Raw genomic sequence first — 23,077 nt, forward strand, 5'->3', positions numbered from 1 at the left:
AAAGATCTTGTTTATGGGTACTGTGTACGGGCCAAGATTCGCACACATTTCAGACTTCAATAGTTTCGATCCCTCTTACCTTTTTGACAGATAATCATAAGAGCTTAAACTTATCTCCCCCTGTGTGTACCCAGAAGGAAGTAACCGCCCACACTCCTCCAATATCCCCTCACCCAGCACCAGAACAGTTACAGCGTGACGGGAGTATACTGCTAGACGTTATGAGTGACTTTTCTGGTATGTCTCCTTTACCTCACATAGATCCTTTGGACAAAGATAATGATCAACATGAAAGGGTGCAGCCTCATTCAAATAGCGATGAAAGCATGACTTTCACAGGAGATGCTAGTCAAGCACAAATGGGGGTGAAATCAACTCCAAAACCAACCAAGCTCTCAAAACGTCATCGCAGACGAACACTTTGCCCCACAAAATTTGTTGGCAAGACTGTTTCTGAAAAACTCCACAGCATTGAAACCACCATTGACTTTATACTAAATAGTCAAGCTGATCGTGATGTTAATTTTGTATCCAGTCTCGAGGACTCCAAAGTTTCCCTCAAAAATGAACTCAAACACCACATTGACCATAAGGTCGAGTCCTTACACTCTGCTTTGGACAGTCTTAAAACGATCATATCCGACGTCAGTTCCACAGTAACCAGTCTGAAAAAAGAAAACCAGTCATTAAAAACACAACTGGGAACACTTCATTCAGAATTAAAGCACGTTAAGACTAAAACAACCCCATCTGTTTGTATTTCCATCCAGTGTAATTTCTCTGTCAGTGATGCTTCTGAGACATCTTCTGACCCACAGCCCAATGTTATGTCAGTCTCTGAAGGCCAGTTCTCTGACCCATCTCCAGCACTAACTGCAGCATCTGGTAATGCTTCTAGTGATTCCACGCCACAGGAAGATGATGGAAATGTTTGTCTTGAAAGCACGTCTCAGTCTGTTTCTACAGTTCATCATTCAAACAATGAAACTATACATGTACCTACACAAAACCGATTTGATGTTCTATCAGAATCGAACCAGGATCAAACTGTTAACAAAAGCCAAATCAAAGAATGTCACACTCCCCTACTAGAGGGAAAAGCATCCCAGAAATCTTAGCACATGCTTCAACACATGACTTAAAAACACCGACTCAAAAACTTACCCCAAAGCAAGTCCTAGGTGAAATAAATATCCCAGCTGAATCCTCCTCGTTACTTATTGGGGACTCTGTCATTAGGTATGTAAACCCTATGAGGCTACAAACTCACAGTGACCCTCTCTTTAAAGTATGCATTCCTGGACCGGTTGATGATCTCGCCCAGTGGTTCAATAGTTTAGCAAAAACAAGATCAGATACTAACTGTTATTGTGCATGTTGGAATCAATGATTGTTCAGCTGCACCAGTTTCAACCCAGAAATGGTGTGAACTCATTGGCCTGTGCACCAGTTGTTTTCCCTCAGCATATATAGTATTCAGCTCCATTCTCCCTGATAGAGGTCGTAATCAATTGAACAATACCATTGCACCATCCAACAGAAGTTTGTATTCTGCCTGCAAGACCATGCAGGTGGACATGATTGACCACTACAGTGCCTTTGTGACTCAGAACGGGGCACCACGTCAGGCATTGTATAATGATGCCACTCACCCTAGTAGAAGAGGGACGGCCTGCCTTGCCGTCAACTTCAAGAAAGTTCTCCCTCAGTCTGGCCGTACAGAAAACAACAACCGTCCTGAAGACGTGGGGTCCTCACGTCCTTCCTCAGGTCACAGGGATGGAGGGAGATCCCCGCACGTCAGTAGTGAATCAGATTCCTCACGCTGGTCCCAGCACTCAGACCTTGCAGATGCAGGCTCTCCTCCCTTATCATCCACTGCCCACTTTCCCCCTCTGCCGTCCCGGAGTGACCGGCGTGTCACCTTCAGTGAGGCTCGTCCACCTCAGCGAGTCCAGCCCCAGGACCGCACACCTACAGACCGTTTGGCAGATGGTGAAGGGGACGACAGGCAGTCTTTGCTCTTCATGACTATCTGATGCACTTCATTTTGCCACCTTCATACTCCAGCCAGATACCTTTTCCTTCCCACGCTAAACTGGCCTGTCTACTGCACCAGGGTTCATGAGTCACATTTGCAAATACCGCTTCATTTCCAAAGAAAAAAATATATTTCATACCGTTCTTTTTTACATCAAGACATGATGTTGCTCGATTTTGCCATCATCTGCCTTCCATGCTTTCTGAATTAATTGTCTGGACAGTGCTCCAACAATGTTCATTGAAACAAACCTGGTTAACAGGTATTCATATATTCATATACTATACGTTAATAAGCAGAGCATGAAGTATTTCCAAGTTGTCCATTGCGTAAAATGTCAACATGATTGTTCTTATGAACTAAATGATCTCGTGCTGCCTTCGTATATTCACCTTTTGCAGTCGGTATAATACCGATTTCATTCTTTATGAAATGTCAGGACTGGAAAGAAACTGTAAAACATTCATAAAAGCAAACTTGCGTTTTCTACCAATTTAGTATATAATAGATGAAATTAAAAATGTTTGTTTCCTTTTGACCCCAAAGAGTTCTCTTATTTTCTGTGCGGTATCTGTCATCAGCCGCAGTGACCTACTAACGGAGGTATAGGACAGCATCAGCGCGGCAGCAGTCAGCCACTGTACGGCGCTAAACGCTTTCCTCTGGCGACCCCTAATACCGCGCTTGCGTTAACTCTGGCTTGCTCATGCCTTGCGGATCTTTGTAAGGCGGAAGGTGGCAGAATGGTTAAGACGCTCAGCTGCCAATACAGAGTCCGTGAGGGTGTGGGTTCGAATCCCGCTCTCGCCCTTTCTCCTAAGTTTGACTGGAAAATCAAACTGAGCGTCTAGTCTTTCGGATGAGACGACAAACCGAGGTCCCGTGTGCAGCACGCACTTGGCGCACTGAAAAAGAACCCATGGCAACGAGAGTGTTGTCCTCTGGCGAAATTACGTAAAATGAAATCCACTTTCATAGGAACACAAATATGTAAGCATGCACTCAAGGCCTGACTAAACGCGTTGGGTTATGCTGCTGGTCAGGCATCTGCTCAACAGATGTGGTGTAGCGTGTATGGATTTGTCCGAACGCAATGACGCCTCCTTGAGAAAGTGAAACTGAAACTGAAACTGTAAGGCGCTCTCTCATGGCCAGAAGTGTGACAAATAATTATTAAAAACTAAAATCTAATTATGTTCCCGCCCACCTACAGCGGTCAAGTTTATATCAGCGTGATCAGTATGATTTATTCTATTTTATCGTGAAAAGAACGGTTTTGTTGCAGACATTTTGACCATTTTTGTATCTGTCCTGGACTACTGTATGTGCAACTATAGATCCTACCGATTACGCCGCTAGACTGGCTGCGGTATCTGAGTGCAGATCTTGTCACTGAGTGAGAAATGTGAAAGTACATCAGTGGTGGTCTGCCGCATATTCGGGCTAGCGTGTCAGTGGCGTGTCAGTGTCACGTATACATACATCACTCGAATGGCGGCACACTGTGTGTGTGCGTGTATGTGTGTGTGTGTGTGTGTGTGTGTATGTATGTGTGTGTGGAGAGATAGAGAGGGAGAGTCTTGAGTTTTGGCATATTCATTGATCAGGACTTTGACCCGTGTCAACAGAGGTCAACACATTCAGCAATGATTGTTGATTTACATATTTCTGATTTCAAGTGGAAAGCATTGGAGACCGGCAGACCGAGATCGACCGGCAGACACGGACAGAAACAGATTGACAGGCACAGAGACAGAGAGAGAGAGGGCGGGGGATGCAACTTTCCATGAGTGGTATAGATACCGATATAAATCAACATACTTTTTCCCTTGAACTAGATCGCTCATATGCCTGAACTGATGAACTGACGAGCTTTTAACGAGTTCATGTATCATTTCTGCACATGACAACAATTAAAACGTAGCGATATGTAATATGATTGTAACAGTTAAGTAACTGAAAATCCTGAATTTCCATCTATATAAAATTATCTATAGAATCTGCTTCTAAAGGTTTTTTTGGTCAACAATTAAGAGAAAACTCAACGGACAGCTCTCTCCGTGAAGCAAGCAGAAGATCAATTACACACGTTAAAGATCCTGTAATCCATGTCAGCGTTAGGTGGGTTATGGAAACAACATACCCAGCACGCACACCCCCGTAAGTGGAGTATGACTGCCTACTTGGAGGGGTAAAAACGGTCATACACGTAAAAGCCCACTCATGTACATACGAGTGAACATGGGAATTGCAGCCCACGAACGCAGAAGAAGAAGAACACACACTCACACACATGTATTTATATATTTAGAGAGAGAGACAGACGTACACAAAGACATTAAAAAGAATACACATGCTTACAGTGAAGCACTCATAAACTCTTTCTCTTGCTATCTCCCTCTTTCTCATCTATATGATGGCCGTGCGGGACGAGCGGTGTTTTGGTTGCTCTAGTGTTTTGGTGGTTTTAATGGTGTCAGAGGATGTTTTTCCTTGTGATTTTTTGTTAATGTTCTTATCAAAATAATGTGACTGCAAAGGTGTGGTTGTGTTTCTCTGAAAGACAAGGAATGGAGCGTATTTAATGTTTAATTATTTACATTGAATAATGAAGGAAGTCTCTTCTGACACTTGTTCAGAGCTGTCCAGTGTGTAATGCGTTGAACTGTCCGTTCTGCACGTGAAGTTTTGTGGTCAGCGTGACCTGTGCGCCCTAAATCGGACAGTCGCTTCACACGTTTGTGATCTGTGTTACTCTTTCTTGTCCCATGTCCGAGTGCCTGGACAATGAATGATGTGATAAACTACCATGTTAATTATGCATTGACGCTTATCGAATACAATGGATACTAGATCTAGCGTTGAGATAAGAGGAAGTAAATTACAACCGACAGTTGATAATCTTCAAAAAAGATTTTCCTGTCCACAGAAAGAACTTATTGCCTGGAGAAATTGTTTGTGCTATCGCTATGCATCAATTACCGATAGATTTATACTGATAAAGAATGATTACGATTATGATGATAACTGCATTTCTCTTCCACTGTGGATTAATGAACCTGTCCCCACCAATGTGGCCAAGACTGTCATACTTGTATTCTGTAAACAGTTCAAACGTGTGACTCTGTCATTGTATTATACTCGGCAAGACTCAGGAACATTACTGTGTCAGGGTAGTGATTGTGCTAAATGGGACATAGAGGAGTGCGAGGTCTTGAAAGATCTTGTTTATGGGTACTGTGTACGGGCCAAGATTCGCACACATTTCAGACTTCAATAGTTTCGATCCCTCTTACCTTTTTGACAGATAATCATAAGAGCTTAAACTTATCTCCCCCTGTGTGTACCCAGAAGGAAGTAACCGCCCACACTCCTCCAATATCCCCTCACCCAGCACCAGAACAGTTACAGCGTGACGGGAGTATACTGCTAGACGTTATGAGTGACTTTTCTGGTATGTCTCCTTTACCTCACATAGATCCTTTGGACAAAGATAATGATCAACATGAAAGGGTGCAGCCTCATTCAAATAGCGATGAAAGCATGACTTTCACAGGAGATGCTAGTCAAGCACAAATGGGGGTGAAATCAACTCCAAAACCAACCAAGCTCTCAAAACGTCATCGCAGACGAACACTTTGCCCCACAAAATTTGTTGGCAAGACTGTTTCTGAAAAACTCCACAGCATTGAAACCACCATTGACTTTATACTAAATAGTCAAGCTGATCGTGATGTTAATTTTGTATCCAGTCTCGAGGACTCCAAAGTTTCCCTCAAAAATGAACTCAAACACCACATTGACCATAAGGTCGAGTCCTTACACTCTGCTTTGGACAGTCTTAAAACGATCATATCCGACGTCAGTTCCACAGTAACCAGTCTGAAAAAAGAAAACCAGTCATTAAAAACACAACTGGGAACACTTCATTCAGAATTAAAGCACGTTAAGACTAAAACAACCCCATCTGTTTGTATTTCCATCCAGTGTAATTTCTCTGTCAGTGATGCTTCTGAGACATCTTCTGACCCACAGCCCAATGTTATGTCAGTCTCTGAAGGCCAGTTCTCTGACCCATCTCCAGCACTAACTGCAGCATCTGGTAATGCTTCTAGTGATTCCACGCCACAGGAAGATGATGGAAATGTTTGTCTTGAAAGCACGTCTCAGTCTGTTTCTACAGTTCATCATTCAAACAATGAAACTATACATGTACCTACACAAAACCGATTTGATGTTCTATCAGAATCGAACCAGGATCAAACTGTTAACAAAAGCCAAATCAAAGAATGTCACACTCCCCTACTAGAGGGAAAAGCATCCCAGAAATCTTAGCACATGCTTCAACACATGACTTAAAAACACCGACTCAAAAACTTACCCCAAAGCAAGTCCTAGGTGAAATAAATATCCCAGCTGAATCCTCCTCGTTACTTATTGGGGACTCTGTCATTAGGTATGTAAACCCTATGAGGCTACAAACTCACAGTGACCCTCTCTTTAAAGTATGCATTCCTGGACCGGTTGATGATCTCGCCCAGTGGTTCAATAGTTTAGCAAAAACAAGATCAGATACTAACTGTTATTGTGCATGTTGGAATCAATGATTGTTCAGCTGCACCAGTTTCAACCCAGAAATGGTGTGAACTCATTGGCCTGTGCACCAGTTGTTTTCCCTCAGCATATATAGTATTCAGCTCCATTCTCCCTGATAGAGGTCGTAATCAATTGAACAATACCATTGCACCATCCAACAGAAGTTTGTATTCTGCCTGCAAGACCATGCAGGTGGACATGATTGACCACTACAGTGCCTTTGTGACTCAGAACGGGGCACCACGTCAGGCATTGTATAATGATGCCACTCACCCTAGTAGAAGAGGGACGGCCTGCCTTGCCGTCAACTTCAAGAAAGTTCTCCCTCAGTCTGGCCGTACAGAAAACAACAACCGTCCTGAAGACGTGGGGTCCTCACGTCCTTCCTCAGGTCACAGGGATGGAGGGAGATCCCCGCACGTCAGTAGTGAATCAGATTCCTCACGCTGGTCCCAGCACTCAGACCTTGCAGATGCAGGCTCTCCTCCCTTATCATCCACTGCCCACTTTCCCCCTCTGCCGTCCCGGAGTGACCGGCGTGTCACCTTCAGTGAGGCTCGTCCACCTCAGCGAGTCCAGCCCCAGGACCGCACACCTACAGACCGTTTGGCAGATGGTGAAGGGGACGAATTACCTCCCCCTCTAACCAGACGATCCCATGAAAATGCAAGTCTGGTACCCCCCACCACATACCTTTTCATCCTTCCCATATGCCCCCCCTCCTTACCCCTTCCCACGTCCAGTGATTCCCTACACCCAGCATCCCAGATGCCCAGACCCATTCCCTTACCCTCCCCTCAATGTCCACAGAGGAGGGTTCTCACAGCCTCAGTACCCAGTCCCAGGAACCCAAAACTTCACACCTACCCCACAGGGCTCCATCTACGACAATCACAACTGGCTTCCACCCAGCCCTGTTGGCTAGTGTGCACAACAACTCGCCAACCTGGCATCTCACCTGGTGTACGACCGTGACCGTCAGCGACCGATGCCATCGTGGTAGACACGGTGTATTGCTTGGCCAGATCATCCCAGTGCCATGCCACACTGCTAAATTGTATCATGTGCAGCTGGTCCATATTGTTGTCATGTAATAAGTGGCTGTGGCTATGTTGCTTCTTCATCTTTTTGTCTCCATATATGGTACAAATGATCTGGTAAACATAAACCTACCGTAAGCTTGCCATTGCTTTAAACATAATGTCATTTAATGCTTTGTTTCATATTTTGTTTCAAGATATTCGTGATAAAACTATGTAAATTATAATTAAAATGCATCACAGTTAGTTGATATGTTCTGATTACTCATTGTCAAATCAGGCCATATGGATGGGGACGTTTAAACCATAATTGTTAATTTACTGTCTTATTCACGAAGTTGCGTGGATATATCTAAACAAATTCATTTCAACTTGATTTGCTTTGCACAGATGTAAGTGTGGTATTCTGTATTTCTAATTAGTGTTGTGTCATAAGTGTTATCTTTGTCTTAAAGGACATTAACTATCTTGCTTTATTCCCTGCGAGCATATTACTTGAACATGGAGAAATGCCCCACTACCCTGAGGTGGTTGACAAAAACTGGATTTAAAATTGGTTATCTGAATACTTGTCAAGATGTCAGACATTCCCTCCATTTTATCAAACTCTGGCGATTGCTTTCACACTTTTGGCTTCTCTGAATCACGATTATCTGATTTAGTTTCTGATAATGTTATAGCCGCTCCTGGATACCATCTCGTCAGGCGAGATGCCACATTAAAACTAGAAACAGGAGTGGTTGCCTATGTTCATCAGTCAGTTAATTATAAACAAGTTAGTTGTTTTGATCAATATAGAATAGAGTGTATTTGGTTAGAGATTCATTTCAAAGGGACAAAGCCAATCCTTGTGTGTTTTCTTTACAGAAACCCCGAAGAACGGGTTGAATTGCATGATCGCTTTGAACTGATGATGGAAGATGCTTTGAACTATTCCACAGAAGTAATTGTGCTAGGTGATTTTAATATAGATTTGTTAAAACCACAGGATAAATGGAGACACACTTTTGAATCATACAACTTAACACAGATTGTAAATACCCCAACAAGAAAGACGCTGCTCTCAGAAACGTTAATTGATCACATTTATGTAATCAACCCTAGCAGTGTTGTAGAAACATCTGTTCCCGTATTCGGCCTTAGCGATCACTTTCCTGTTTGTGTAACATGGTCAAAGAAAGGAATAAAAATCCCCAGGTGCAGTCACAAGTATATATCGTTCCGCAGCTACAAAAAGTTTGGTACAGAGGGATTTCTGTCAGATTTATGTATGGTTGATTTTTCTAATGTTTACCAGTGTACCGATCCTGATAGTGCACTTGCAACTTGGTATAATAACTTTCTTTCTGTCTTTAACAAGCATGCTCCCTTAAGGACTAAACGTGTCAAACATGAAGAAGAGCCTTCTTGGTTAACTGAAGATATTAAATTAGAAATAGAGTATCGTGATCTGTTACTGAAAACTACAGGAAAAGATGAGAAATTTAAAAAACAAAGTAACTGCAATGAAACGGGTTGCCCAAAAGAAATATTTCAGTGACTTGATAATAAATAAAAAGGATTCAAAATCCATCTGGATAGCTATCAACCAACTGTCGAGGAAAAATTCAGCTTCTACTACTGGAAATGAACTATCTCCTGAAATCCTAAATAAACATTTTACTACTGTCGCCGAAAGAATTGTCAAGGTTGATAACACACAGTCCAATGACTTGCAGTTACTAAAATGTTTCTGTGATACCAAACACATACAATCTAACCTTTAACATATATTAGCGTACATGACGTGTTCTAGGAATTATCTTCATTAAAACTGTCCAGATCCCGAGGTTTGGATGGCATAGATAGTAAAATATTAAAACTTTCAGCACCTATTATCTCTGAACACATTACATACATCTATAACCTCTGCACTGATAAATCCTCCTATCCTCAAGCTTTTAAAAATGCTAAAGTGTTCCCTGTCTTTAAAGCTGGTGATCCATCTGACCCTGCAAACTATAGGCCTATATCAATATTATCCACATTATCCAAACCCCTCGAAAAACATATTAAACTTAATCTTCAAGCACATTTCAGCAAATATGATTTATTTCATCCCAACCAGTGGCTTTAGAAAAAATCATTCCTGTCACACCGCACTAACAAATCTCGTAGAAGAAAGGCATTTAAACATAAACAACTTATTTACTGGTTCTGTTTTTATTGATTTTGCTCAAGCTTTTGATACTATTGATCACAATCTTCTCTCAAAAAAATTACTCATGTATGGATTATCCCCTGAATCTGTCGAACTTGTATCTTCCTTTCTTAATAGTAGGAAACAAATTGTCTTCCAAGATTCTAAAGTATCCCCTCTTATGCCAATCAATTATGGAATTCCTCAGGGATCAGTGTTGGGGCCTGTTTTATTTTCAATATATATAAATGACCTTCCACTTTTTGTTTCATCTTCTTGTGAACTTTTCGCTGATGACACAACCCTCCATAAAAAAGACACAAATGTCGATGCTGTATGTACTCAGTTGCAGAGTGATATTGATAAACTCGTAAAATGGACCGAAATTAATCACATGGCAATTCACCCACACAAATCAAAATTTATGCTAGTGACAACCAGACAGAAACGCCAAAACATCAAATCTAGATTACTCGGACCAAAGATACTTGGCAGTGAGTTGGGGGTAGTTAATTCTTACAAATTACTTGGTCTTACTATTGATAATAACCTGTCATGGTCTAATCATGTTTCTGCTTTATGTAAAAAGCTATCGAAAAAATTATATCAGCTCAACAGAATTAAACATTTCCTTGATCAACATACCCGCAAGTTATTTTTTCACGCATACATTCAACCTGACATCGACTATGCCTCAACATGCTGGGACTTGGCAAGCAAAAATTGCTTGAAACCACTCATAAGCATATACAGACGTTCTCTCAAGATTATTCTCCTCAAATCTTCTATCTATACTAATGACTACAAAGAACTAAACATTCTTCCTTTCCATCTCAAATGTATCTTTAATAAAGGTGTTTTTATGTACAAAATTAAAAAGAAATTAGCACCATCCTACCCTCAGAGGAAATTTCCTGAAAAAAGTGTTCATGGCAAAAATACCATTTCTATCCCTCGTCCGAGAACTAACCTTTTCATGACATCTCTCGTGTATTCTGGTGGTAAACTATGGAATGAAATTCCCGACTATCTGAAAAATAAATCCACCTTGGTATCATTCAAAAAAGAGTACCAAAAATATCTCATGAAACAATTATAAATAATTCTTATATACCGTGTTTTGTTTGAGCTTCTTGAGAGAACTACACAATAACATTTTTTTCGTTGCTCTCTGACAATGTGAACAGGGAAAGGAGCTCAGAAGATTAGTGTATATCAGTCCGTGTATACATGCATGCGCAAGCTGGTGCGTGTGTGCGTGCGTGTTTCACCGAGTTATATTTCATGCTTTTTTTATGTTTCGTGATTAACTCTTCTTGTTGTAGTAGTTGTTACTATCTACACCGAGTGTCTGTACCGATTTTCTTTTTCTTTTTTCTTCTTCTTCTCCCCCCCCCACCCCCTTTTTTTTTTTCATCTTTTGTGCATGTGAGTGGGGGTGTGTGTTTGTGTGTGAGGGAGGGCATGGTGTAAAGAAGCTTCCAGCTTATCCTGTTACCCTCAATAAAACATTTGTTCATTCATTCCCTCTGTTTATGGATAAAACAAATAACCAATTCAGTGATTGACCATACACCTATTGAATACTTTTTAATATTAAATTTTCTATTTTTGATCACAGGAGAGCCTTCCAAATGTCCAAGTATAGTTTAGTTATTTGCTTTATGGGTTTAATGATTTTTGATTATGTTGTGTTTTAGCTTGTCGTTTTCCTGCCAAACCAGGAAGAGAGGCTGGCTTAGTAAAAGCGAGTGACAGTGAAGTTCATAATCCTATTTGAGTGACAGAGACTAACGCTGTGGCTGAGATATTGACAATTCACATTGATAATGATAGTTCACGTATAGTGGAAACCAAGAACAGGCTGACTTGACAACTTGACAAGGCATTATCCCTGGTTTTTTTGTGCACGTTTATTATTGTTAAAGTGATTAAATTTTGATTTAACACTGGGACCTTTAAAAATGTACACATTGGGTCTCTGGGACCTTTACATTTTATCTTTATGGGAAACACTGAGTGCAAGCACATGTGTATAATTTGTGTACTCAATTAGTACTGACCACTTCTATGACTATGCTTATGTGACGGGGTGGTAAGGTGGTGTTAGAGAAGGTGAAGACAGGTAGAAGGTGTTAGCAGAAGAGATCTGCAGCCAGGCAAGGTAGACTCAGGAAGGCGGTGCGCCGGTTTTTCTTCTTTTATTCTCTCATTCTTCCAGACCAGGAGAGTTCTCTATTTGTCTGGCACTCGCTCACTCCTTATATTCTGTTCCGCCGAACCGCAAAGCCAGCGCCGCGAAGCAACTCACAAAACTGGCCCTCCGCGAGCCTTGAGGGGCCAAGCTTGTGTTTGTTTGATCAAATTTAGCGGCTTCTGACTTTCGGCTCGGGGAACTAACATAACTACAAGAGATGAGCATTTTCTTAAGCTAAACCATTTTCTACAAAAATAATGTAGTTAAAAACTGTAAACAAAAAGAGTCACTGAATGAACGAGCTTTTAATGAGTTCATGTATCATTTTTGTACATTACAACAATTAAAACGTCACGATATGTAATATAATTGCAACAGTTAAGTAACTGAAAATCCTGAATTTCCAACTATATAAAAATCATCTATAGAATCTGCTTCTAGAGTAAAGATTTTTTATGTCAAAATTCAAGAGAAAACTCAACGGACAGCTCCCGTGTCGGCACCGCTTGGCGGTGCTTTTGGCACTTGTGATCGACAATGAAATACTTCGTTTAAACCAACTACAACACAACTATACATGTATGATACGAATCAGATTGATAACAGAAATGCAAACATCTGCAAGACACGCTATAAAAATGTCTAGGTATTGTAAAAACATATTTTGCTCAAATCGGCACTGACGAATTCCAATGGCTAGAAGAAGAGAGAGTTTTGTGGGGCCAAAATACTGTCAGACATTTCGTACTATCGCATGCCTATAACTTAGGTGTACACGGAAAGCGATACACGAGAAGAAAGCTTAATCATTTACATTTTAATGCACAATCTAAATTCCACGGCAACTATATTGATTTATAGAAAACAAGGTATTTTATATGTTTCAACTGAGTGGATTTCGAAGATCGCGCCAAAATTCATTCACATAAATATTAGTTTAAAAGAGTTATAGGCTTTCTGGCCAAATGATATCATTAGAGTTGAGAAGTATGATCTTTCTGAAGTCCAATAACATAAAAACTATAATCTCATCTATAAGGAAGTGTTTATAATTTAACAAATTGATGAAAATCATCATATGGTTCCCTGTAAAGGGAGATAACTTGTGACCGATTTACAACTTCCTTGGTAACCTTCGGCGAGTCACAAAAGTCGTCTGCTAAGCTGGCCCAACAAAGATTGTAGCCAACCCGGCTACACTTATAGCAGGGGTTATTCTGTTGAGAGCTAAATGAGTTAGGAAAACAGTTCTTGTAAAATTTGGATTTAAAATCTGTTATACATTTGACACACAGCCATGCCCCTCCCTTGCCACCCCCACCCCTCCTCACACACACACATACACACTGAGAAAGAAAGACAGGAGAGAGTGACAGACCTGTTGTTAGACAAAAGTGAAACACACACACACACACACTGGGGGAGTTTTTGTTTCAACATAAATGATTTATTTATCGGCACTCACCTATGAAGCATTTGCCTTGTGCATGTGCACTGCACTTCAAAAACAAAGACGCATACTGGTAGAATACAAGAGAATTTTTTTTAAAAGATGAGAAATATTTGATTTTTTCCCTGCTTTTTTTCTTTCTTTCTCTTACTAAATTTATGTTCATTTCACACATTCAGAAAGATAATCTGTCCAGTCCTTGATGCCACTGCTTATCCATGACTGCTGGTGGTGGTTGTACGAAGAAGACATTATTTCTGCAGCAGAAGTTCCTGCAGATGTCCCTGCTGTTGAAGTGTGATTCATGGAGACTGGAAGCTCTTTGTTTAGGCAGTGAGGTGGAGAAGGCCTCTGCAAAATTAAAACTGTTGATAAAAACAGCAATATACAGGTTTATGAAAATGTGTGTAATACACCACTACAATATTCTACATCTTTCTCACAGCTATGCATATCATTAAATCAATATTCCATTCCTGATATTTTGTTTTTTACTTTTTTGTGTGTCAATCTCCTAGCCTTTTTTTCTTCTCCTCACGAACACAGCCACAAATACACACACATCTACCACCCATCCACCACCCCACAAACAAAATTCTTCTCCTGTTGCTTTTGAACACAGACACACACACACACATATATATATATATATCTTTTTTCCCTTTTATATAGACTTTTCTTGGGGGTATGGAGGGAGGAGGTGGGTGTGGCTGGGGTGGGGGGGGTGTTTTGTTTTTCTCTTTCCTCTATTCTTTTCACTTATTCCTTGTTTCATAAACACACCCAACCACACACACCCACACATCTAACCCCCCGACACACACAAATCATTTATGCACATATAATCATTTAGTTATTTCTAAAATTTAAAGCAATACCTTTTCCAATTGGTGGATGTCCTTTGACTTCCATTTTCCTGCAGTTCATTGATGTACAGGAAAGTAGCCCTGCAAGCCCAGTCTGGAGCAGTGGGGGCACTGGGAGTCAGTTGTGATCAGTACCAAAGATGACATGCCCCATGTGATGCAATGTTCCCGGTGATGAGTTCTGTTGAGGGTTTCCAGGAGATTGTGGAAGCTCTGTTTAGGCAGTGAGGCAAAGAAGCTGGAAGGTCCATGCCTCTGGAAATATAAAACTACTGTTGATAAAAACATAGCAACTGTGCCTAAAAACTATAATTTGATACATTATTGCAATCATCAACATCTTTCTCAACAGGGAGAGCTGGAATCTCTCTTGCATGCATGCATGCAAGCATGCACACACAAACACCCCATGTGCAGTCATCACTGGATTCTCCCCCCCTGGAGACTGTGATCAGTGGAAACTCTTTGTATGGGCAGTGAAGCAAAGACGGTCAAGTTCCCTGCCTGTGCAGAGTATACAACATACCTGTTGTTCAAATTATTAAAACATAGTAACTGTACAAATAATGTGTTTTAATACACAACTACCATCTTCAACATCTTTCCCAGCAGCAAATATAAACTAAATACTCTGTTCCTGTTTTTCATGTATCATTTAAATTGGGTCTTGTGTGTGTGTGGTTTTTTTTCTTTTGGTACAAAAATATTTAATTTCCTCTATTTTTCTTTCACTTTTATCTTTTCTTCACACACACACCAACTATGCACATTCAGTTCATTCTTTTAAGCAATACCTCTTGCAAGTGGTGGATGTCCAGTGGGGGCACTGGAAGTTTGTTGTTTTTTTTCTCAAGGCCTGACTAAGCGCGTTGGGTTACGCTGCTGGTTAGGCATCTGCTTGGCAGATGTGATGTAGTGTATATGAATTTGTCCGAACGCAGTGATGCCTCCTTGAGCTACTGAAACTGAAACTGTGATCACTGCCAAAGATGACATGTCCCATGTGATGTCCATGCAGTGTTCCCGGTGATGACTTTCTGTTGAAGTGGGCTTCCCAGAGATTGTGGAAGCTCTGTTTAGGCAGTGAGGTGGAGAAAGCGGAAGATCCCTGCAAAATAGCACCATACAAACTAAATCATTTTCATGCTGCTTAAAAAAAAAAAAAAAAATTTTTTTGTTTTCACCTGGCCTTTTTTTGAGGTGGGGGGAAGAGGGGAATGGTTGGAGGGAGGAGGGGAGATTTTAAAAAAAACTCATCTACTTTTTATTCCACCTTTGCTTCTTTCATTAACACACCCACACACTTAACTTCCCCAACACACACACACAAATCAACTATGCACATGTAAGACACAAATCAACTATGCACATGTAAGACACAAATCAACTGTGCACATAATCATAATCAAACATTTAGCATATTTCTTAAAGCAATACCTTTTCCAAGTGGTAGATCATGTTGTTTGAGTTCGTTTCTGCAATTCATTGATGAACAGGAAGGTGGCTCTGCAAGCTGTCTGGAGACACAGAGTCTGGAGTAGTGGAGGCACTGGAAGTTGACTGTTATGATCAGTGCTAAAGATGACATGCCGCTTGCATGTCCATGCAGATATTCCTGGTGATAACTTTCTTTGGAAGCGGGTTATATTGTCATTGTTCCTTTTTGACTCACTTGTGTAAACAAAGTGAGTCTATGTTTTAACCCAGTGTTCAGGTGTCTGTATGTGTGTGTGTGTGTGTGTGTGTGTGTCCGTGGTAAACTTTAACATTGACATTTTCTCTGCAAATACTTTGTCAGTTGACACCAAATTAGGCATAAAAATAGGAAAAATTCAGTTCTTTCCAGTCATCTTGTTTAAAACAATATTGCACCTCTGGGATGGGCACAAAAAAAAGAAAAAGAAAAAAAAGGCCTAATTATATGCAAACTGCATTTACGGTTATATTTATATTTTTTGTATTCTCTAAACTTGGCACTATGATCTGATATTCTGACACAACAGCAAGAGCAGTCATTATTATCATTTTTTGTTCAAACAGGAACTTCTTTTGCTAAGCATGGAAGTTTTGTTTATTTTGCAAACATTTTGGTGCAGATAGTAAAAAAAGGGAAATTACTCTGTAATTAATGCTAGGGGACTTAATTTGCTTTAAACTGATCTTTCTCATCTTAAACATTACATTTTGAAATTATACTCAATACATAAAAAGCTTGTGTGTTTTACTCTGTGTACAGGGCTTTCACTATGTTCATTTGCCCAAGTGGTCTTTTTCGGAAAATACTAAAATCAATACGAGTGGACTTTACAGATCTGTTGGCTGAGCCTTGAAGGTCATGGGCAAAAATCAATTGCGTACACATATTTATACACATTCAAAGCGCGTGCTCATATTCTTCACGAACGCGAACACCATTTTGTTTCAAGTTGTTGACCTGCCCGTTCAATCCTATATTCAATGGACAATACATGATAACATGTGATGGAAAGTTGGAGAAGGAGACCATTAAATATTTATTCAGAGAGAGATTTGTGAACGCCTCATCACTTACTGGATTATGCCCCAAACTGCCATAAAAATATCCACAGAATCAGTCGGAATTCACAGTTAAAAATTGTAAACCATGCGGGTTAATACCCTTGAATTGATCACGATGAAACGAAAAAATTTCCAGTCTTGACTTTTCTCAAAATGAAGTCCTTTTCACTTCTTACGACGTTTAGAAGTACTTGTACTTGGCTCTACATGTTATTAGTTTAGCAAAATACTAAATTTTCATATCAACTTTAAAACTATAAAACTAGAATGAACATAAAAGAGCAATTGAATCGACCCTGTCATACTACATTCCAGGCAGGTGTAACTAAACTTGTACATCTATCTAGATCTAGAGAAAACGGCTAAATGTTGCAGTGTGATTGCAGCGATAGCCATTAAAAAGAATTTTTAATTGCCCTTAAAGATTTTCTGAATGCCCAAGATACACCAGAATAATATGATTTAAACAGCGTTCTCACTGTGAATACCGCAATTGATTTATCGCCCTTTAAAAAAGTATGTTCAAATGTTAAATTTTAGAACGTCAGTTAAGGAGCCACGATAGTGTAATGGATAAGGCAGTTTCTTCTCACCCGAACACGCGGGGTTCGAATCTGGTTAGTACTTTTTTTTTCTTTTTCTTTTTTTTTTAAACGTGAAGCTTTATAATAACAAATACAGAACACATTTTAACGATTAGATTTTTTTTTTATAATTTTTTTTTTTAAAGTGTATCACAAGTGAGTCTTGAAGGCCTTGCCTCTCTTGTTTTTTGTACGTTGACCAGGGATGCTGGTTGGTACAGAGTAGAGTTGAAGGGCTGCTGATTTGATGTAGGCTTTCTTGTCAGCTAAGTCCATCTTCTGTTTTTGTGTGGTGCCAAACTGTCGAATAGGTCCATCATTTTAAGGAGTTTAAGAATGTTAGGAAGCTTGCCTCTTAGACTGCATGTAGACAGGATCAGTCCAGCGGGAACATCTATCTTTCTGCATTAATGTGATGCCACAGAGGGGTGATTTTTCTGTGTTTTGTCATTGTGGGTACGAAACTGCATAGTCATTGCTGTTCAATGGAGGACCATTATTGGTTTTCATTGTTTCTGGATACCCAACTTCTGAAAGTCGTGGAATCACGGGTTCTGAAGATGCAGAGTTGACGATATCGACGACTGGATAACATGAGTGCTTGTACTGGATGAGAAGTACGTTATGTCCATTTGGAAGATGTGAACAATCAGCAGAGAGCTCAATCCTATGAGCTTTGGGAAGTGAAGTCATCTGGAAGCAGTCCATGAGTTAAAGTAGATCTCAGTCTTTTTCTTTGGATCAGAGCGTTGATTCACTTGATTTTTTCCCTTTGTCTTGAGATTGTTTTTGATGATTTCAAAGGAGGACATAGACAAGGACATTCAAAATATTTGTCTAACAGCTGATTTATTGTAGCTCCTGAGTCAACAGGTACGGGGTTTTTTTGTTGTTTTTTGTTTGTTTGTTTGTTTGTTTTTTTCTTTTTTGCCTTGAACGGAAATGCTGTCAGTGTGAACATTTGTTGCAGGGTCACTGCTTTTTCATCTGAAGACCTAAAATTGACTGTTTATGTCGAGTTAATTGATGTGGTATGCACAAGGCTATCATTTTATTCTGATTTTGCCTTGACGCTAATGGACTTGACTGTGGTTTTGATCCACTGAAGCAGTGTGACAATTTTCTACGATGCATTATTTTCTGAAAGCAGGTCAAGAACCTCTACATTTGCAGTATTTCTGTGAGTGAAAATGCTGGCAAGTTTCTGAAGAGTGGCATTCCTTCCTTCCACAGAGTGACCACAATCAATCTATTCTGTCGCTGTGGGGGGGGGGGGGGGGGGGGTCTTCAGGAAAAAGCAACTATTCTATTAAAAAAACAAAAACAAAGGACCTAGGAGTTTTATTTCGCAGTATCTAGGCTAGACCAATCCAGCTAGCGAAGCACTCCCCAGGGATAAACCCTGCCTGGAACAGCTCCAGCCTGTCATTAACCGCTACTTTGATCCATCCCTACACTAAGAATTCAAATTATTACTGAACTATTTTTTTCCCCTTTCTTTCTTTCTTTCATGGTGGTTCGCAGTTGTTGTTGTTGTTTTTTTAAGTCAGTTGTTAGCATTTAGTTGTGTTGATGTCTATCCTTGTCTTTCTTGAACTCTAGATGCTGATCTTATTCTTCTGCATGCATGGCCTTTGATTCTGTTAGTTGAACAGTGTGTGCATATCCGATATTGCCAATGTAAGGCTGGGATTGCAGTCCTCTCTCTCTGACTCTGGGTGACTGCCTGCCTGTTGTAGGTTGTGATTAATTTCTGCATCAGGATAATGGAAGTTGCATGTTTTTGCATTTTGTCAAAGTTAATTGTAGAAATCATCAATGTCTCCTGTGTGCACAAGTTTTCTAAATGTGAATCTCCATTGTGCTTCAGCCTATCCTGTAGCCACTGTTCCTCAGGGAGATTCTGCTTGGAAACTGCTTTTGAGGGTGAAGGTCTTTCATGTGGCAGAGAAAGGTGAGATACCTATGCAGTTTCAACAGTTTTACATTTAACAGTGCTGCTTTTAGTCCAGCCGACCACACAGGGCCAAATCAGGTGCAGTCTGCTTTGCTTCCCTTGTTCTGTACACAATCAGGGTATCATGGAAAAATTCTGACAACTTGTATTTTTTGTTTTGTTTTTGGACTTTTGTTCATTCTATCTTATATTTTCCTCTTTTTGGTCAATTCTTTTTTGCTTTGTTTCTTTGGGTTTTTGTTTTTGTTTTTGTTTGTTTGTTTTGTTTTTTGGCTTTTCTACTTTCTTTTTTGCTTTTCAACTTTTTTTGTCACTTTTTTCCCCATTTTTCCTCTATTTTTTTCTCTCTTTCTCCCGTTAACTCTCTCCATACGAACGGCGAAAGAGACGACATGTAACAGCGTTTCACCCCAGTTACCATCATCAAAATATTGAAAGCGGAAGGCTCTTATACTGAAGAGGTGAATGTTGACAAAGACTACCACAATTCTGACGACGGAAGCTAAATGTTGGGTCATTCAGACACCCACTGGACATCCGAGGGGTCTGTGTAGAGGAGAAGAGAGGACTGGCCGTACTGAGCGAGTTAATGTGTGAACTTTTGTCCTCAATATAATTTTTTTTGTCTGCTTTTCTTGATCAGTGGGGATTTTTTCATTTTCTACTTTCTACACATTCAAAGTGGAAAATCTGTCCGGTCCTTGATACCACTCTGCTGATCGTTCACCTCATCCCTGATTACTTGGTGTACTCGGTAAGACAAGCACAATTTTAACTTCTTGGTGGTGTTAAGATGCTTCAGCGCCTCAATTTGTCCATAGTGTTCTCATCCCTGTCCTTGCTCATGTCACTGGAGATATCCATAGTGATTTCTCTGCCATGCTATGTCCTTGAAGATATCCATAGTGATTTCTCTGCCATGCAACTGTCCTTGGAGTTATCCATAGTGATTTCTTGGCTGACATCCCTTGTGTCCATGCTTATGTACCCGATGACATTCATGGAGGTGCCCCTGCTTGGAGATCCCTGCCTGTTGATTTAGACAGATAATTTATATTTAATATGTAATACGCACTCTGGTGATGTCCCGGCCTGGTGATGCCTCTGGTGATGTCCCGGCCTGGTGATGCCTCTGGGGAAGTCCTGGCCTGGTGATGCCTCTGGTGATGTCCCGGCCTGGTGATGCCTCTGGGGAAGTCCTGGCCTGGTGATGCCTCTGGTGATGTCCCGGCCTGGTGATGCCTCTGGTGATGTCCCGGCCTGGTGATGCCTCTGGGGAAGTCCTGGCCTGGTGATGCCTCTGGGGAAGTCCTGGCCTGGTGATGCCTCTGGTGATGTCCTGGCCTGATAATTTTGAAAGAATTTATACTGTAAAATGTGCTAATTTCTTTTTTGAAAAAATTCAAGGAAAAACAGCCTTAAAATAATGACAGTGAATATTCAACAAAGCAATCTATGCTATCGTAATGGGAGGAGGAAGGTGACAGAACGGTCAAGATGCACAGCTGCTAATATAGTGAGTCCAAGAGGGTGTGGGTTTGAATCCCACTCTCGCCTTTTCTCCCAAAGTTTGACTGGAAAATCAAACTAAGCGTTCAGTCTTTCAGATGAGATGATAAACCAAGGTCACACGTGCAGCACACACATGGCACACTGAAAAAGAACCCATAGCAACAAGAGCAAATTCTGTAAAGAAATCCACGCTGATAGGTACACAAATACAAAAGCATGTACTCAAGACCTGATTAAGTGCGTTGGGTTATGCTGCTGGTCAGGTATCAGCCTAGGAGATGTGGTGTAGTGCATATGGATTTGTCCAAATGCAGTGATGTCTCATTGACAAACAAACTGAAACCAATTAATTTTAGCATATGGGATAAGAATATGAAACTTTTTTCATCAGTCTGCTTTTGTTTAAGAAACATTATTCTAGTTATGTGCTCTCTAACAATACTCAACTGTTTTGGTTTTTTAATCTTCAAAAAGAGCTGTAAAATTATTATAAAGCTGTGTTTACACTTCTTTGAATCCACAAGATATATAATTTATGTACAATATCCAGTTTTGAAAGTAATACCTCAACTGATGTCCCCACTGAGATCCATACTGGTGTCTGGGAGTCCCCTGAATTGTCCATGGTGGTGCCCTGGCTGGGGATGAACCTGGTGATGTTCCTTCATGGAGATGACCCTGGTGATGTTCATGTCTGCTGTTGACCCTAGTGAAACTATGAAACAAAGAACATTCAGGCAGTTACTGGGTTTTTCTCTATTGTCATACACATACAAACACACCACACCGCAAACAACCACCCACAAGGCAATCACTCCGTGCAATGTTTTAGTAAGGGTTAGTGTGTTAGTGAGGTTTAGTGATTAGGCAGAACATGCTTGAACTGTGCAAACATCCACACTCCAGGCAACCACACACACTCACTCTCTCTCACACACACACACACAACACATTCAGACTCACACTCACACACACACACACAGCGCACACACACACGACACTATTTAGCTTTTCATCAAGTGCCTGGGATCCTCCTGTCCTGTCCTGTCCTGTCCCTGAAGACAATTGCTTCTTGGTCAATGATATTTGTGACAATTGGGGATTTTTAACAGATAAACAAAAGTACAACTAATGGGTAGGAAGAACAAAAATTCCCAGTTACATATTTGATTTTCAAGAAATGTAAGATTTAAGTCTATCAGAACAGATTACAGAAGAAAGTAAATACTGTAACTGCTGAAAAACAGGCCAGAATCTGCAAAAGCAGCAGTACCATCAAACAGATATATATATTTATATAACCTGCATACCCTTTGAGAAAACACCAGAACACCAGAAGAGTGGTTCAATGTCATCGCAGAAATCAAGAAGGCATTGAACAGAGTCTGACAGAATGCACTATCAGCCACAATGAAAACAAAAGAACATCTGGCAAAAGTTTATCAACACTATTCAGCAACTATGCTCCAAATAGACCAGTACAGTAGGCACACAAGACATTCACAGGGTGCAATTGGAGAGTGGTTCCATTCTTTGGAAAGCAAGTTTGTCATGGCTGCCTTCTGTCACCCACACTTTTCAACAAAGTCTTGGAACACATCATGACTGACACATTTGAAGATCATGTCGGCAGTCAACATCAGAGGAAGAACCATCAGGAGTCTTTGCTTCTCATGATAAACAAAGGCTCCAGACGGTTCTTCCTTCAATGCTGACTGTCCTGACATGATCTTCAAGTGTGTCAGTCACGATGCATGCCAGGAATATGCTGAACAGTGTGGAAGACAGAAGGCAGCCATGACCAACTCCTTGCAAAGAATGGAACCACTCACCAATTGCACCCTGTGAGAGTACTACACTAGTCATTTTTTAGCATAGTAAATGGATGGTGCTGATAAGCTTTAGCCAAATGTTACTTTGTTTTCATTGAGGACCATAGTGCCTCATGTCAAATGACTTCTTTAAGTCTGTGAAGACATGGTATAACTTGTGCTGGTGTTTGGAGGCATGGGGTCTCAAAGGGTATGCAGGTTAGATATATTTGGTGGTACATCTGCCTTTGCGGAGTCTGGCCTGTTCTTCAGTAATAATGGTATTAACATACAGCTGCAATCTGT

The 23,077-nt window shown here is 40.6% G+C and overlaps 1 protein-coding gene across 2 annotated transcripts in view; it reads right to left on the reverse strand.

Annotated features, from left to right (window-relative positions):
* Positions 1-12,042: 12,042 nt before the first annotated feature.
* LOC143300521 (uncharacterized) overlaps positions 12,043-23,077 on the reverse strand; it is a 54,543-nt gene continuing 43,508 nt past the window's right edge. Inside the window, exons 7-10 of one of the 2 annotated variants that reach the window (XM_076614260.1) lie at positions 21,526-21,675; positions 20,524-20,792; positions 14,382-14,624; positions 12,043-13,854 (exon numbers count right to left, since the gene is read on the reverse strand). In XM_076614260.1, the coding sequence (XP_076470375.1) occupies positions 14,498-14,624; positions 20,524-20,792; positions 21,526-21,585 (456 nt within the window). In that variant the 5' untranslated portion in view covers positions 21,586-21,675 and the 3' untranslated portion in view covers positions 12,043-13,854; positions 14,382-14,497. Of the gene's footprint in view, positions 13,855-14,381; positions 14,625-15,163; positions 15,478-20,523; positions 20,793-21,525; positions 21,676-23,077 lie in introns of those variants that run through there. The other variant, XM_076614258.1, reaches the window with a different exon arrangement.

This window comes from Babylonia areolata, chromosome 26, assembly GCF_041734735.1.
Source record: "Babylonia areolata isolate BAREFJ2019XMU chromosome 26, ASM4173473v1, whole genome shotgun sequence".
NCBI lineage: Eukaryota > Metazoa > Mollusca > Gastropoda > Neogastropoda > Buccinidae > Babylonia > Babylonia areolata.